The 15,834-nt window shown below is 43.1% G+C and overlaps 1 protein-coding gene across 1 annotated transcript; it reads left to right on the top strand.

Moving 5' to 3' along the window:
* Positions 1-976: 976 nt before the first annotated feature.
* Positions 977-7,518, top strand: LOC309381833 (uncharacterized protein; the record flags this gene model as incomplete). The annotated part of the gene is made up of 7 exons (XM_081933118.1): positions 977-1,073; positions 1,198-1,509; positions 2,412-2,723; positions 3,631-3,951; positions 4,075-4,179; positions 6,092-6,189; positions 7,345-7,518. 7 exons carry the CDS (start codon positions 977-979, stop codon positions 7,492-7,494), a joined length of 1,395 nt encoding a protein of 464 aa, XP_081789244.1. The 3' UTR covers positions 7,495-7,518.
* Between the last annotated feature and the right edge of the window lie 8,316 nt (positions 7,519-15,834).

The raw sequence follows: 15,834 nt of genomic DNA, 5'->3' as shown, positions 1-15,834 counted from the left end.
CCGTTCTCCAGTGCAGGGCAACAAAAGAAGACCCAGCCGATCAGCTGGGACTCCAGAGGCAGCGAATAGATCATGGGGCGGGGCCAGCCAGAGGTGGTATTTGCCGGTTCTCCAAACTACTCAAAATTTCCACTACCGGTTTGCTAGAACCGGTCAGAACCGGCTGAATACTACCTCTGGAGATAATGTATTCATTTTAGGCACTTTGGATAGGTTGTGACGGCATGAGTACTAAGCCAATGAGGAAACGATAGGAGGTAAATTTGTAACGGCAATAGGGAATTATAATTATATTGATGATTTAAGGTGTGTCTATTGTACCTGCGTGGGGGCACCCTATGTGTAAAGCAATACATAAAATAACCATTGTTTTCTCTTGGAATTTTTGGTTGGTGATTGTTTATTTCAAACTAGACAACGAATCCCTCATGACCATATTGGAGTGTGCCGTCTGGACTTTGAATCTGGGTTGTAAGTCGCTTTTTTGAGGTCTGTCGTAACTTTCAACATTTATTAAACAATCGGCCGTTAGTCAAAGACTACCTGTAAAGATTTTTATTTGAGAAGAGATAATTTGGTTAGTGGTGCAGTGGTCTAGAGGTGGAGCTCTCACCTCACAATCAGGAGAACTGTGAGTTCGATTCTGGGTAAAGGCAGATATTTCTCTCTCTGGGCACAATGAGAATATATCCGCTGAACAAAACTCCGCATTGGCAACAGGGAAAGGCATCTGGCCAGGAAACACTCTGCTAGCTCCATTCAGTTGCCCAGACTCTACCCTGTAAGCAAGGTTGGTTGCTACCGGCTTGCACTGGTTCAGGAGAACTGGTAGTGGAAATTGCGACCGGGTCGCCAAAGTGGTAGGGACTGCAGACTCGCCATGCCCACAAAGCGGTTCCTCCGTTGCTGTGGCATGTTTTTTTTTGGCATTTTAAATCTTCTGCACATATGCAGACCTATTTACAGGCAACTGGGCATGCACGCGGAGTGCACGTGTACCGAACTGGCAGTAACACTGGCATCAACCTACCCCTTCCTGCAAGGGATTATGGGGTTGTTAAAAGAAGATGATGGTGAGATCATTTGATTGTTTCTGTCAAGTTCTGTAGGTTTCTCTTGGATTCTTGCAACACAATTCTGCTTATAAGCATACAAGAATTTTCATGGGATTCTTTTCAATTTCCCTTTGTTTCTCAGGTTTTCAGAGAACTTTTCTAGCAGCTCCCACCCTGTCCTGGTCACCTTCTCACCAAATTATCATCAAAGGAGAACACATCGAGTTAAAATGTTCTCCTCCAAAAGGAAAGAAGGGAGAGAATTACTTCTTCTTTCACATGAATGAAAAGGGCGAATGGAAGAAATATGCAGAACAGGACGGAAATACTCTGATGGTTCCTGCATTGCGAATGTCTCCAAAAGCAAGCTTTTCTTGTTCTTACATTGGGAGTAGCAGGGAAGGCAGAAAAGCTCAGTCCCCAAAGAGTAACTGGGGTAAATTCTCTGTCATTGGTAAGGAACTTTCTTCTAATTTATAAAGTCTTTACATCACAGTTTCTCCATCTTGACAACTTTAAACTGTGTGGATTTCAACTCTCACAATTCCACATGCTGACTGAGGAATTTTGTGATTTAAGGTTCACAAATTTTGTTTGTCAAGGAGACTCAATACTTGTGTGTATGAATTCATTAAATTTTGAAACATTAATTGTTCAGGAAACAGAAAAAGAGACAGTGCAAGATGTTCAAACAGACCAGTTTGTTTTACTCCAGAAAGCTGAAGGAAATGTGATACAGATAGTCCTTGACTTACTACCGCAATTGAGCCCCACATTTTTGTTGTTAAGTGAGAATTGTTGTGTGTTTTGTCCCATTTCACGACATTTCTTGCCTCAGTTGTTAAGTGAATCACTGTAATTGATAAATTAGTAATCTGGTGGTTAAGTAAATCTGGCTTCGCCGTAGTCTTTGCTTATTAGAAGGTCGCAAAATGCGATCCCGTTACCCTGGGACGCGGCATATGTCATAAATACAAGACAGTTGCCAATCTCTGAATTTTGGTCATGTGATCACAGGGATGCTGCAAAGGTTGTAACTGTGAGAAGTAGTCGTAAGTCACTTTTTCCAGAGCCGTTGTAATTTTGAACGGTCACTAAATGTTGTAAGTCGAGGACTACCTGTATTGCAGGCTTTCACCATGTTTCACCAGGGAGATTTTGGTTTTCCTTCACTGAGATTCTGTCTCTTTAGACTCTCCCTGGAGAGGGAAGGTATATGGGTGAGATTTCAGGGATATTTCTCCCACACTATTCAGGCGGTGATGAGTTATAGGTGCCAATCAAGGTAATCCTGGGGCTGCCTGAAGGACAAGGACATTTGATATTCACTTCTTTTTCCCCTTTGGATCTATCTAGAGCCTTCATCAGCTCCCAGGCTTTCTACAGATCCTCCACAGCCCCTGTATCTAGTTGGGGAGAAGATTGTCCTCTGGTGCTCAATTCCTGACATCACTCTTCAAGGCCGGAGACGCTACCAGTTGTCCCACATAAGGCAAAATGAGGATGAGGCCTCTATAAAGGATCTGGATTGGCATGAAGGCAACATCTCCCTGGTCCTCACAGCCACAAGGGAAGATTCCGGAGTATATAAATGCCGGTACCTAGAATTGAAACATGGGAGAAAAATCCCTTCCGAGTGGAGTCGTCCAGTCTCAATTGTGGTGAAAGGTGTGGATTTTTTCCCCTTCATTTTGAAAATGTGGGTTTCTAGAACTGGGGCTTTATTTATTTAGAGGCTGATTATGAAAGTCTGTCTCTGAAGTATTCACAAAAAGTCTCCGCCCTAAAGCAACGTTTTATACTTAGGCAGGAGAAATCAAAGGTATAAGTATAAATTAGGTGAAACTTGGCTCAGAAATAGGAACGGTGACAGGGATCTTGGAGTCCTTGTGGATGATCCCTTAAACATGGACCAGCTGTGTGCCACAACAGCTAAAAAAAGCTAATGCAATCCTTGATTGTATAAACAGAGGCATAGAATCAAAACCACATAAGGTATTAGTACCATTTTGTGAAGCTTTAGTAAGGCCACGCCTGGAGTACCGTGTCCAGTTTTGGTCATCACATTACAAAAAAGATGTTGAGACTTTGGAAAAAGTGCAGAAAAGATGATTAAAGGCCTGGAGGCTAAAACATATGAAGAACAGTTGCAGGATTTGGGTTGGGCCAGTCTAGAGAAAAGGACTGCGGGGGGGACAATGATGATATGATAGGAGTATTCCAGTTTTGGGAGGCTGCCACAAAGTAGAGGGCATCAACTTATTGAACAAAGCATCCTAAGGCCAGACAAGAAACAATGGGTGGAAACTCATCAAGGAGAGAAGCAACTTGGAATTAAGTAGAAACTTCGTAACAGGGAGGAAAATTCACCAGAGGAACAGCTTTCCACCAGACGTTGTAGGGGCTTCATCACTGGAGGTTTTTTAAGAAGAGACTGGACAGCCACCTATGGGGTCTCCTACTTGAGCAGGGAATTGGAGTAGAAGACCTCCAAGGTCCCTTCCAGCTCTGTTCTGATTGATTGACAGTGGAGTCAAGAACCTCCAAGCTCATTCCCGTTTCTTCTCTTCTCCAGATCCTCTGCCTCCCCCAGTGCTGAAGCTGCACCCTTCTTCTGGATCCCTGGGGGAAGGCAAAGTCCTGTCCATCCTGTGTGTGTCCAGCGAGAGCAACAACACCAAAAGGTTCCATTTCTCCCAGGATGGTGTGGAGATGACCTCCAGCCATGAAGAGCCTGTGAAGAGCATCAGAAACTCCGCGATCCTCACCCTAAATATGTCGGTAGCTTTCCTAAATGCCAAAGATAACAAAAGTCTGCAATTTGCTTGCAGATATGAGGAAAACATAACTGGGCGCTGGGTCATCTCTCCTTGGAGCCAGATACGGAATATCACAGGTGGGTCTTTTCAGCAGGTGGAATTATCTGCTAGCTAAAGGCAGAAGGAACGTTTTGCAAAACTTGATTTAACCATCCAACGAAATCTTGCAGAATGATATTTCTCCCCCTTTTCCTTTGCAGCTGTAACAGACCCATTTGCCCCATCAGTGGCCTATGCAATGCTGGTTCTCCTTGTGCCCGTCCTGGGAGCTCCACTGGTCTTTTACTGGTGCAGGAGGAAGACTGGTAGGTATCCAAGGCCCCAATCAAAGGCAGCATGAACTACCTTTCATCCCACATGTGTGGCTAGAGAAGAGGTTTTATTACAGAAGTGGACGAAGCTACTTGGAAGAGTAAACCTCCAAGAGGTCCTTCTTCAAGACAGTGGAGGCTACTCTGACAGGCATGGTGGCCCTTCTTAATATCAATAACAGAATAGAGCTGGAAGGGACCTTGGAGGTCTTCTAGTCCAACCCCCTGCTCAAGCAGGAGATCCTATACTATTTCAGATAGGTGGTTGTCCAGTCTTTTCTTAAAAACCTCCAGTGATGAAGCACTCACGACTTCTGGTGGCCAGCTGTTCCACTGGTTAATTGTCCTCATTGTTAGAACACTGAACTTCAAAGTGCATCTGACTTTACTTTGTAAAATGATGGAATAAATAAATATATGATAGGATGATAGGACACGGTGGCTCAGTGGCAAGATGCTGAGCTTGTCAATCAGAAAGGTGGGCAGTTCGAATCCCCAGCGTTGCGTAACGGAGTGAGCTCCCGTTACTTGTGCCAAACTAGCAGTTGAAAGCACCTAAAAATGCAAGTAGAAAAATAGGAACCACCTTTGGTGAGAAGGTAACAATGCTCTGTGTGCCTTCGGTGTTTAGCCATGCTGGCCACATGACCACGGAGACGTCTTCAGACAGCACTGGCTCTTCAGCTTTGAAATGGAGATGAGCACCGCCCTCTAGAATCGAGAACGACTGGCACATATGTGCGAGGGGAACCTTTACCTTTTACTTTTAATCTGTAATATGATGGAATAAATAGGGAACAAAATGGTAAGTGAGCACCTGTCTACCCTAGACGAGTTCAAATCACCAGGACCAGACGGATTACACCCCAGGGTTCTGAAGGAACTGGCAGACGAGATCTCAGAACCACTGAACTATATCTTTCAGAGATCCTGGAGCACCGGGGAACTACCAGAGGACTGGAAAATAGCTGATGTGGTTCCCATCTTCAAAAAAAAAAAAAAAAAAAGATCCAGGAAACTACAATATGAGGTCAGGCTGATAGGTCACCTGAGGGTAGAACAAGAAGCAATGGGTGGAAACTAATCAAGGAGAGAAGCAACTTAGAACTGGAGAAATTTCCTGACAGTTAGAATAATTCATCAGTGGAACAGAAGTTATAGAATAGAATAAATTTAATTTGTTAGCCACTCCCTCTCCAAAAGGACTCGGGGCGGCGTACAATAAAAACCATACAAATATACATATACATACAATACATATACACATACATATAAACACATACACATACATGTACATGGAGGAGGTAACAATCGTTAAAAGCATACAATAGTAATCATAGAATTAAAATTAACAATTAAAATACCCTCAGTTAAAATTACAAATTTAAAAAAGACTGTCAGGAGCAATGGGATAAAACTATGGTTGAGTCAGGCCAGCTAATTGGAAAAGGTGGGTCTTGAGCTTTACATGGAAGGAGCGGAGATCGGAGGTAATCCTGATGTCAAGGGGGAGGTCATTCCACAGGGCTGGGCCCATCACAGAGAAGGCTCTGCTCCTAGGCGTCGCCCCCCGACACTGTTTAGTGGACGGCACCTGGAGAAGTCCCTCTCTGTGCGAGCGGATTGGTCGCAGGGATGTATGGGGCAGGATGCGATCCCGCAGGTTGCCTCCAGATGTTGTGAATGCCCCAACACTGGAAGTCTTGAAGAAGATGTTGGATAGCCATTTGTCTGAAACGGTATAGGGTTTCCTGCCTAGGCAGGGGGTTGGACTAGAAGATCTCCAAGGTCCCTTCCAACTCTGCTATTGTATTGTATTGTATTGTATTGTAAATAAATAGTATGATAGTATGAGCAAGTCGTGTTTGTTTATTCCCGTCTTTCTTGTTTTGCACGGATCTGGAAGCATCAGGATGTCAGCGAAGATCTGATCCTAAAGAGGGGAAAGAGGAAACCAGATCAAATGATATCGGATCCGAGAATCTGGAGATGGAGAATTTACAGGTAACGACTTTAAGGAGTCTTTCTTTTCTGGGCAGGACCGTTTATGAAGGATTGGAGGAATCCTGGGCAGTTCCAGAGCTATTGTGTATCACACCAAATTGCCTGGTGGTGAAATTCTGATGGAATGATAGAACCACAACTATAATCTAAAACTATAATTATAGAACTGTAATCAATGGATTATAAAAACCGAAGCTGAAGAGCAATTTTTGAGGGATACTTTCATTTACTTCCTGCTTTGAGTGGCGAGGTCTAACGTCCTTTTTATGTCTGGTAGTCTTTGACTGTAGTAATCTTTTGTTTTCCAATATTTTGTTTTATTTTTCACGAATTGTTGATTTCCAAACTAGGAAGGTTTGGGAGCTTGTCAATGCAATATGAATAGCAACCGCACTGCTTCACAGGGCTTTTACAGCCCTCTCTAAGCAGTTTAGAGTCAGCCTGTTGCCCCCCCCCCAACAATCTGGGTCCTCATTTTACCCACCTCAGAAGGAAGGATGGAAGGCTGAGTCCACCTTGAGCCTGGTGAGATTCGATCTGCCAAATTGCAGCCAGCCAGCAGTCAGTAGAAGTAGCCTGCAGTACTGTATTCTAACCACTGCGCCACCGTGTCTCATATGAAGTGTTGTCTTTGAGAGCATCTTAGATATTAGGGATTCCTCCTCCCAGGTCATAAATAAATCAGAGTGGATGGTATCCTGGTAGAAGTTTCTCCATGAGAGCTCTTTGGATGACAGGGGGTAGAGAATCTGAGTTTGGGCCAGGGGTGAGTTCTACCGTCGTTGGTATCAGTTCGCTTCGCCCACACGCCAGACACACATTCCTCGCACATGCATAGTTCACTGTAAATTGTTTTGCGCATGCGCGAAGACCATGAAAAGCTAATAAGAACATTCCAGCAATGGCAGAGGAGACCCGGGAACCAGTTCGGGGGCGTGGCCATTCTGCCGATTCTGCAACCCAGGAGAAATGACCACTACCGGTTTGCCTCAACTAGTGCGAGCCAGTAGAAACTCACGTCTGGTTTGGGCCTAGGGTAGTGTGGTCGTAGTTCACACTTATTTAGTGTTGGTCAGGATTCTGGGTGGGACACTGGAAGAGTCAACCAGATGGATTCTGGTTGAATTTCAAGCTTGTCTTTTTCTGGCTTTCTAGGATTCAGAGCTCAATTATGCCTTGGTCAGGAACTCATCCTCACTGATCCCTTTGGAACCCAGGACCAAGAATCGTCCAAATACAAGGGAAGAGTACCAAATCATTTACAGTGACGTCCAGGTTCACACAAGCAGAAGAGCAGCCCCATGAGTACCTCTCTCTCAAGGCCACTTTCAGAAGACCAGCCTTTCGATCACCAGGAATGGAGGGCTAGTTCTGTTGGGGAATTTGAGAATAGATGTGGTTGAAACCATTGGAACACGGATGGACTTCAACTCCCAGGATTCCTGACTGGCTGGGGAATTCTGGGAGTTGAAGTCCGCCTACTTTCAAACTGGTAAGATTGAGAAACTCGCGGCCGTACCTTCGGGAGGCCGCCAAAAATCACTCAGAACTTACAGCCTTGACCTTTTGCCCTTCCCAGCTAGTAGAAATATTGGCCTTTTGTCCAGTTGCTGGCCAGGAATTAACACCTGTCCTGCCTTCCACTTTTTGGGCTAAAAGAAACTTTTTGTCTTTGTTGTCAAAGGAGAAACCAGTGGAGGAGATATAAATCCTGTCAAATAAATAAAAAAAATATTGTTGCTGTTCAGTTGCCGAATCGCGCCCAACTCTTCGTGACCGCATGGACCATAGCATGCCCAAATTTTGCCCAAATCCATGTTCATTCCGTCAATGACACAATCCGACCTCCTCATCCTCTCTTTTTGCCTTCCATTTCCCCAACATTGGGGGTCAAATGAATCTTCTCATTAGGTGGCCAAACTATTTGAGCTTCAAAAAATTATGATAAGACTTTTTAAAAATATAATTGATTCTGCAATTGCTGTTGTCGTGGTTTTCCTTCTTCTTGCCTAGCAGCTGTTTTGCCCCAGAGGTCCTATGGGGCCAGAAGATGGGTCTCCACAGGCTTCCCCTCCAGTCACGCAGGTCTCCCATTCACAAGTGAAACATTTGCACTGCTCCAAACACGGAATTTGTAGCCCTGGTTTATCAGCATTTTCATCTTGCAAATTATGCAGATTTATGGCTTCTGCTGCTGATTTTCTTCTCTCGGAGCTGCTGAGGCCCTTCCAGGCTCCCTGATTTGCTGTGACTGGAACTCTGCCCCTTTGAGGGCCACACATTATGAATTTTTGCAACCTGGTCTTTGTAGTACTGATTAGCTAACATGGGTTTCTTGTATTTTAATTATCCTTCTTTCTCTCTTCCTTTCAAACATATGTACAATAATCCACGTATATTTAATCGGTGTCCAGCATACGGTGGCAGGAATCTTGAGCACCTCTGAACAGGAGGAGGGGGTGTGTGGAGGAGCAGAGAGTGGGATTCTGGGAGATGTAGGCTCCACCCAGGAGGAAGGCATGAGAGTGCAGGGGAGCAGAACTACAGGACCCAGCATTCCAAGGGAAAAAGGCGGGGAAAAACGGACTGAGGGAGGAAAACATTTGCAGCTTGAGGGGAAAAAGAGAGAGAGAGAGAGAGAGAGAGAATTTTGCTTTGAGGGGAAAAAATGGCTGTGACTTTCTGGGAGATAATCTGAATTAAAGCCTCAGCAATCTCAAACCACGATCTCATTTCAATAAAGAGTTAAAACGTGGTCCTAGGATGAATATTAGAAGTCTTCCAGCACTTTGGGATTAGGGCAAAATATATCCTGTGGGTTTGCAGATTAACAATCAATAATCTTCGGAAAAATATGAGGTGCAATTTTTTTTGGGAGTGTGTGTGATTTCTGGTCACAATAGAATGAATATAATGTTCCCAAAACTTTTCTATATATATCTATATATTTATCTATATATCTATATATCTATATATCTATATATCTATATATCTATATATCTACATCTATATCTATCTATCTATCTATCTATCTATCTATCTATCTATCTATCTATCTATCTATCTATCTATCTATCTATCTATCTATCATCTATCTAAAAAAATAAAAGACATAAACATAAAAAATTCTCATCCATTACATACATCATGTCGTTTGGTTACAAGCTTTTGTGCATCCATATTTTCAATTACATATATAGTCACAAATTTTCCATCTAATATGACTAGGTACCTCACTTTCATTGTACATCATATATTCAATTACGGTTAATATTTCTTTCCTTTCAGCAAACCTAGTTGCCTTGCATTCTTAATTATCTATTTAATAACAATATACCAATTCCAAATTGTGGAATAGAAATATTAAATTGACGATGTCGACTGCATATAAGGAAAACTTGTATAAAATGTTTTATAGATGGCATTTTCCACCAGCAAGATGGGCAAAAAGGTTTAAAGATAAGTCGTTTTAAGAGGCTGGAAGTGTAATCAAACATCTGGATCATATCATCCCATGTGGTGGACATGCCCAAGAGCAAGAAAACATTGGACAAAAATACACAAAACGGCTGGAAAAAATGATAAAACTACATGTAGACCCGAAACCAGAGATATTTCTGTTGGGCATATGACCAGAAAAAGATGATAAAAAGACTTCAGTTTGATAGCGTCTTTATCTCCTCTTCTGATAATAACCAAACGTTCCAAGGCATAATGTTGAAGATTTGTTCCCCTTGGGAGAGAAATCTTGAGTTCCATCTGCTTCACCTCATTTTATCTCAGAAAATGGAACAAGTAGAAGCGGAGAAATGAAGTTTACCTTGGGCGGTTGATTCACACAGAAGGATCTGGAGAAAAACTGTAAGAAACAAGAAGTGAGCTACCCGATTTATGGTGGGAACAGGAGAAGCTGAAGAAGGCCAAGAGAAGCGATAAACTTTCAACCGATCTGCCCAGTGGTGGCCTCCGTTCTCCAGGGAACGGTCCATTTGTGGAGCTGGGATCTTCTCAGCACCGCCGCTGCTCTGCTTCTGAACTGGGGGTGACAACCCGGTCTGCAAACGTTTCTCTTGGCAACAAAAAGCAAGAGAGGAAGCACGTCATCAATAACTTTCCACCACCCTCCTCTTCACCTTGCAGGCCCAGCAAGGTGAACCCAGCTCACCGCTCAGCTCCGAGGCCTTTGTGACCACACGAAAACTTTTGTGCAATCTCACAAGAGCTTCTCACCGCCTCCAGCCCTAGACAGGACATTGTCAAGTCCCCTGTGTAACACAGAGCTTAAAAAGAGCCAGAAATAACATAATTGGTCTGGAACTGACAAAGCAAAACGCCAAATTTCCTTTACGTGATTCTTTTACTCTTTGCTTCAAAGCTTCTCCCCCAGCTCCAAAACCCTCCCTTTACCTCCAACCCAGAACCTCCTTCCCATCCAGTTCCACCAATCCATAGCGTAGCATCTTTGCCGCATCTTCAAAATTAGTTACCAGGATCCACAGGAGCCCAGGAGGATGGGGGCAGTGAGCCGATGCACAGAGAAAGGCTTTGGGGAGGTCAAGAAGGATGGGGAGCTGAGCTGCGTCCTGGGCTGGATGAGTGACACCGTTCCTCCCTCGGCCGTTGTGTTGGGGGACTGACTCAAGAGAAGTTGCAGCTCTCCCCAGATCTTTTGAGAGTCTGCCGGCTAAGAAATATTGGAAAAGAAAAACCACAAGATGCATCTCTTTTTTAGCTTTTATTTTGCTTTTTCCTCTGACATTAAGTGCTTTTCCTGTGGCTTCAGGAACACCCTTGAAAAACCTTGATTTTCTCTCTCACACGTAAGAGTCTGATGTGAAATCCCCAAAGCATGAAGATTCACCTATGACTAGGTAGATCCAAGGGATATTTAGTGGTTGTTTGATGCCTCAGGCCTATCTCTCTATCCAAATCAAGGTCTCTTTTTTAAACCTCTGATAAAGGACAAAACACAGCCAGGGTTGGAGCTGAAAGACCTCAGGAAATCCAGGCCAAGCAATCAACCCTGGAGCACACATGCCCTTAAAGATTTACTTTCTCCAATACATTAAAGTGCCAATTCAGAAGAAGAAGAAGAACAAGAAGGAGGAGAAGAAGAAGAAGAAGAAGAAGAAGAAGAAGAAGAAGAAGAAGAAGAAGAAGAAGAAGAAGAAGAAGAAGAAGAAGAAGAAGGGGGGATTACAAACAGAACAAGTCAACTCTTTCCAGCAGGCTCAAGTCTACAGATAACTAAGACTCGTAGAATAGGACAGGATAGAATAACAGAGTTGGACAGGACGTTGGAGGTCTCCTAGGATGGTGTTGAAGATTTCCCCTCCCCCCTTTTTATTGGCTTTCCTCTTCTGCTATTTATTGAATTTATTGAATTTATTTATTAAAGCTGACCTCGGAGGTCTTCTAGTTCAACCCCCTGCCTAGGTAGGAAACCCTATACCGCTTCAGACAAATGTTTATCCAACATCTTCTTAAAGACTTCCAGTGTTGGGGCATTCACAACTTCTGGAGGCAACTTCTGTTCCGCTGATGAATTGTTCTAACTGTCAGGAAATATCTCCTTAGTTCTAGCATGCTTCCCAATTCCTGCAACCGTTCTTCGTACGATTTAGCCTCCAGTCCCCTAATCATCTTTGTTGCTCTTCTCTGCACGTTTTCTGGACTCTCAACATCTTTTCTACATCGTGGTGACCAAAACTAGATACAGTATTCCACGTGTGGTCTTACCAAAGCAGCCTAGAGCAAAGTATATGTAAAGCAGTATAAAACACAGCTGGGTATTATGGTTTTCCAGGAGACAAAGGATCTGATGTCCATCAAGAAAGGGAAGAAGGAATATTTTATTTCTTGATCCAAGCCTCATTCATCCCTTCTGAAAACCAGCAGCATTTTTGTTATTATTTTCATGCCAAATCTAACCCTAACCCAAATTTACTCCTCTGGTCCAGAAAAGAAACTTCTTTGCATGAATTGGACAGCCTGATACCATTTTCTTCAGCCAAATTCCCTCTACAGAGACTGAACCATGAATTAGCCTCTGGTTAAAGGAGGAAGGAGCCAAGAACTCTTCATCTCTTGAAGGCTGATGTCCATATCTTCACCTAATAATAAGAGGCTGGGCCAAGAGAGATACATTTTGCTGCAATCAGGGAAGGTTTTCCTGCTTCTGTCAGGATTAAAACGCAGGGGTATAGTAGATCATCTCCTCCTCTTCCTCTTGTCTAAGATGGTTTTTCATTGTTGGACCAATGAAGAGACAGAGTGAAGATGTTCTTGGTGTCGCTGTAGGTGACTTCAGATTCTGGGGGAGGAAGGACATTGTTACTCATTCAATCTGCAGGCAGATGAGGAAGCCATTGAAAACAAGGGATTTCTCCATCATTTTACAGCATTTTTAGAAATAAATAAGGTCGACCCATCTGCTACAGCCCAAAAAGATTGCTAGCCCATCAAGGAAAAGAAGAATTGATCTTTGGCCTCAGATCTGACCCAGTCTACGTTGTTTCCTACCTCAGATTCCTGATGGTGATGAGATGCTCCTGAGAAACCCATTGGGACCTTGTCTTAAAATTTTGGCTAGATTAGAGAAACCTTTAATGGTTTGTAAGATACCAAGTTTTCTTAACTATCTCTTTATATTTGTTTGGGCTTAAAGGCCAAAACATGAAACTGAAGGCCATAAAGAGAATTATTCATCTCCATTTTTAAAAGAAATATATAGGGGTACTACAAGGCTTAAATTCTTTGGTTGAAACCAAAGAAATGAAGAAATGTAGAAGAAGGTATTCAGAGAGATCAAGGCAAAAGGACTCATGGAAGGGAAATCCTTGAATTGAACAGTGAGACTTCTGAAAACTCCTAACAGTATACCAAGATATAGTATAGAATGTATACCATTTACATTATACATTTTTGTATACTATATGTACGTACAATGTTCTATATATTGTATAGAATGCAAAGGATGTGTGTTTTGTTTTATTTTTTTGATAGTTTTCTTATGTACGATGTACATTGAAGATGGCATTTCATTTCGTTGTACGAGGTGCAATAACAATAAAGTAAACTAAACTAAACTAAACTAAACTAAGTTTGTTCCTCATGTCATGTCTGTCCATTCCTCTCAAATCCTGACCTGACTCTCCCTGAGGATTTCTCAGTCAACATCTCCAACCACATCAGGAGCCACATCTGGGACTCCAAGTAAGGGAACCCTTGACCCCAAATGGCTTCACTTACTGCTCTTCTTCTTCCTGCAATAAAAGGCCAAAGGAACCAGAAAGATTATAAGAGGAAGCACCATCCGGGCATAACTCCAAATCAAATTGAAACCTCGGTTCCGAACTGGTTCAACTACAAAAAAAAGAAGGATTTTAAAATGTATTTCTTGGTGGAACATTTTTACCGTGCCCTGTAATTGAAGGTTCAGATGCTTTTTCATCTACAATTGACATGGATTCCTCTTGCCTTAGTCTCACGTCTAGACGTACTGTTTCTCTAGTTCTTTTTTTGTCCTTCCTAACCTCTGAGCTCCAGCACAAGGCCAGTTACACAAAGACTATAACAAATAGCTAAATCAGGGGTTGCAAAACAGCAGATGCCTCCACCCCCTGAAAAGACCCACCTGTGATAGTCTGACTCCAAGGAGACATGACCCAGCGCCCATTGAGGTTTTCCTCGTATCTGCAAGCAAATCGCAGGCTTTCATTGTTTTGGGCATATGGGAAAGCTACCGACATATTTAGGGTGAGGATCGCGGAGTTTCTGCTGCTCTTCAGAGGCTCTTCATGGATGGAGGTCATCTCCACACCATCCTGGGAGAAATGGAACCTTTTGGTGGTGTTGCTCTCGCTGGACACACACAGGATGGACAGGACTTTGCCTTCCCCCAGGGATCCAGAAGAAGGGTGCATCCTCAGCACTGGGGGAGGCAGAGGATCTGGAAAAGAGAAGAAACGGGAATGAGCTTGGAGGTGCTTTGACTCCACTGTCAATCAACCAGAACAGAGCTGGAAGGGAGACTTTTTGTGATTACATCATTATACAGGCTCTAAATGAGTACAGCCCCAGTTCTAGAAACCCACATTTTTAAAATGAAGGGGGGAAAAATTCCACACCTCTCACCACAATTAAGACCAGACAACTCCACTCGGTAGTGATGTTTCTGTCATAGGTCCGTTGTAGGTACCGACATTTATATAATCCAGAATCTTCCCTTGTGGCTGTGCGGACCAGGAAGTTGTTGTCTTCAGACCAATCCAGAACCTTTATAGAGGCCTCATCCTCATTTTGCCTTATGTGGGAAAACTGGTAGCGTCTCCCACTGTGACGTAAGTAGTAGAAAGTATAGCACCACAGGACAATCTTCTCCCCAACCAGGTACAGGGGTTGTGGCGGGCTTGGATAAAGTCTGGGAACTGCTAGAGGCTCTAGATAGATCCAAAGGGGAAAAAGAAGTGAATATCAAATGTCCTTCAGGCAGTCCCAGGATTACCTTGATTGGCACCTATCACTCATCTAACTGCACGAGAGTTCTCGTTTGGACTTTCCTTCATGTAGAACATGACATGTTCTCTTTCCTCAGAAAATACTCCTTGGAATCAGGAGGTTGAAGAAATCTAGGCTGGGCAGCTTTACCACCTGAATAGTGGGGCAGAAATATCCCTGAAATCTCACCCATATACCTTCCCTCTCCAGGGAGAATCTAGGGAGACAGAATCTCAGTGAAGGAGAACCAAAATCTCCCTGCTCCAACATGAAAGACTGCAATACAGATAATGGTTGACTTACGATAGTTCATAAAGTGTCCGTTCAAAGTTACAACAGCACTGAAAAATGTGACTTACGACCGTTTATCATACTTATCATTTTTGCAGCCTTCCCATGGTTACATGATCAAAATTCAGGCGTTTCTCGACTGACCCCTATTTAGGATGGTTGCAGTGTCCCTGGGTTATGTGATCCCCTTTTACGACCTTCTGAGGACAATGGGGAAGCCAGATTCACTTAACAACCAGGCTACCAGCTTATCAATTGCAATGATTCAGTTAGCCACTTTGGCAAGGAATGTCGTAAAATGAGGCAAAACTCACTTAACAAATTCTCAGAAACATGGGGCTCAATTGTGGTCGTAGGTCGAGGACTATCTGTATCACATTTCCTTCAGCTTTCTGCCGTAAAGCAAATTGGTCTCCTTTTTTGTTTCATTAACAATTTCTTTTTAATTTACTGAATTAATGAGCACATGTTGAGTCTCCTTAAACATTTTGTGTTGTGAAAGATGCCTTAGGCATCTTTCTAAGAACGTGATTAATATTTCTCAACCTTGATGAACAAAATTAGTGGATCTTAACTCCCAGGGTTCTTCATATGGAATTCTGGGAGTTGAAGTTCACACAGCTTAAAGTTGTCAAGTTGGAGAGACTATGATGTAAACACTATATAAATTAGAAGGAAATTTCTTACCAATGACAGAGAATTCACCCCAATTACTCCTTGGAGACTGAGCTCTTCTGCCTTCCCTGTTTTTCCCCGTGTAAGAACAAGAAAAATTCGCTTTTGGAGACATTCGCAATGCAGAAACCATCAGAGTATTTCCGTCCTGTTCTGCATATTTCTTCCATTCACCCTTTT

This window comes from Natrix helvetica, assembly GCF_964273705.1.
Source record: "Natrix helvetica genome assembly, chromosome: Z".
Lineage (NCBI taxonomy): Eukaryota > Metazoa > Chordata > Lepidosauria > Squamata > Natricidae > Natrix > Natrix helvetica.
This window is presented reverse-complemented; position numbering and strand designations above follow the sequence as displayed.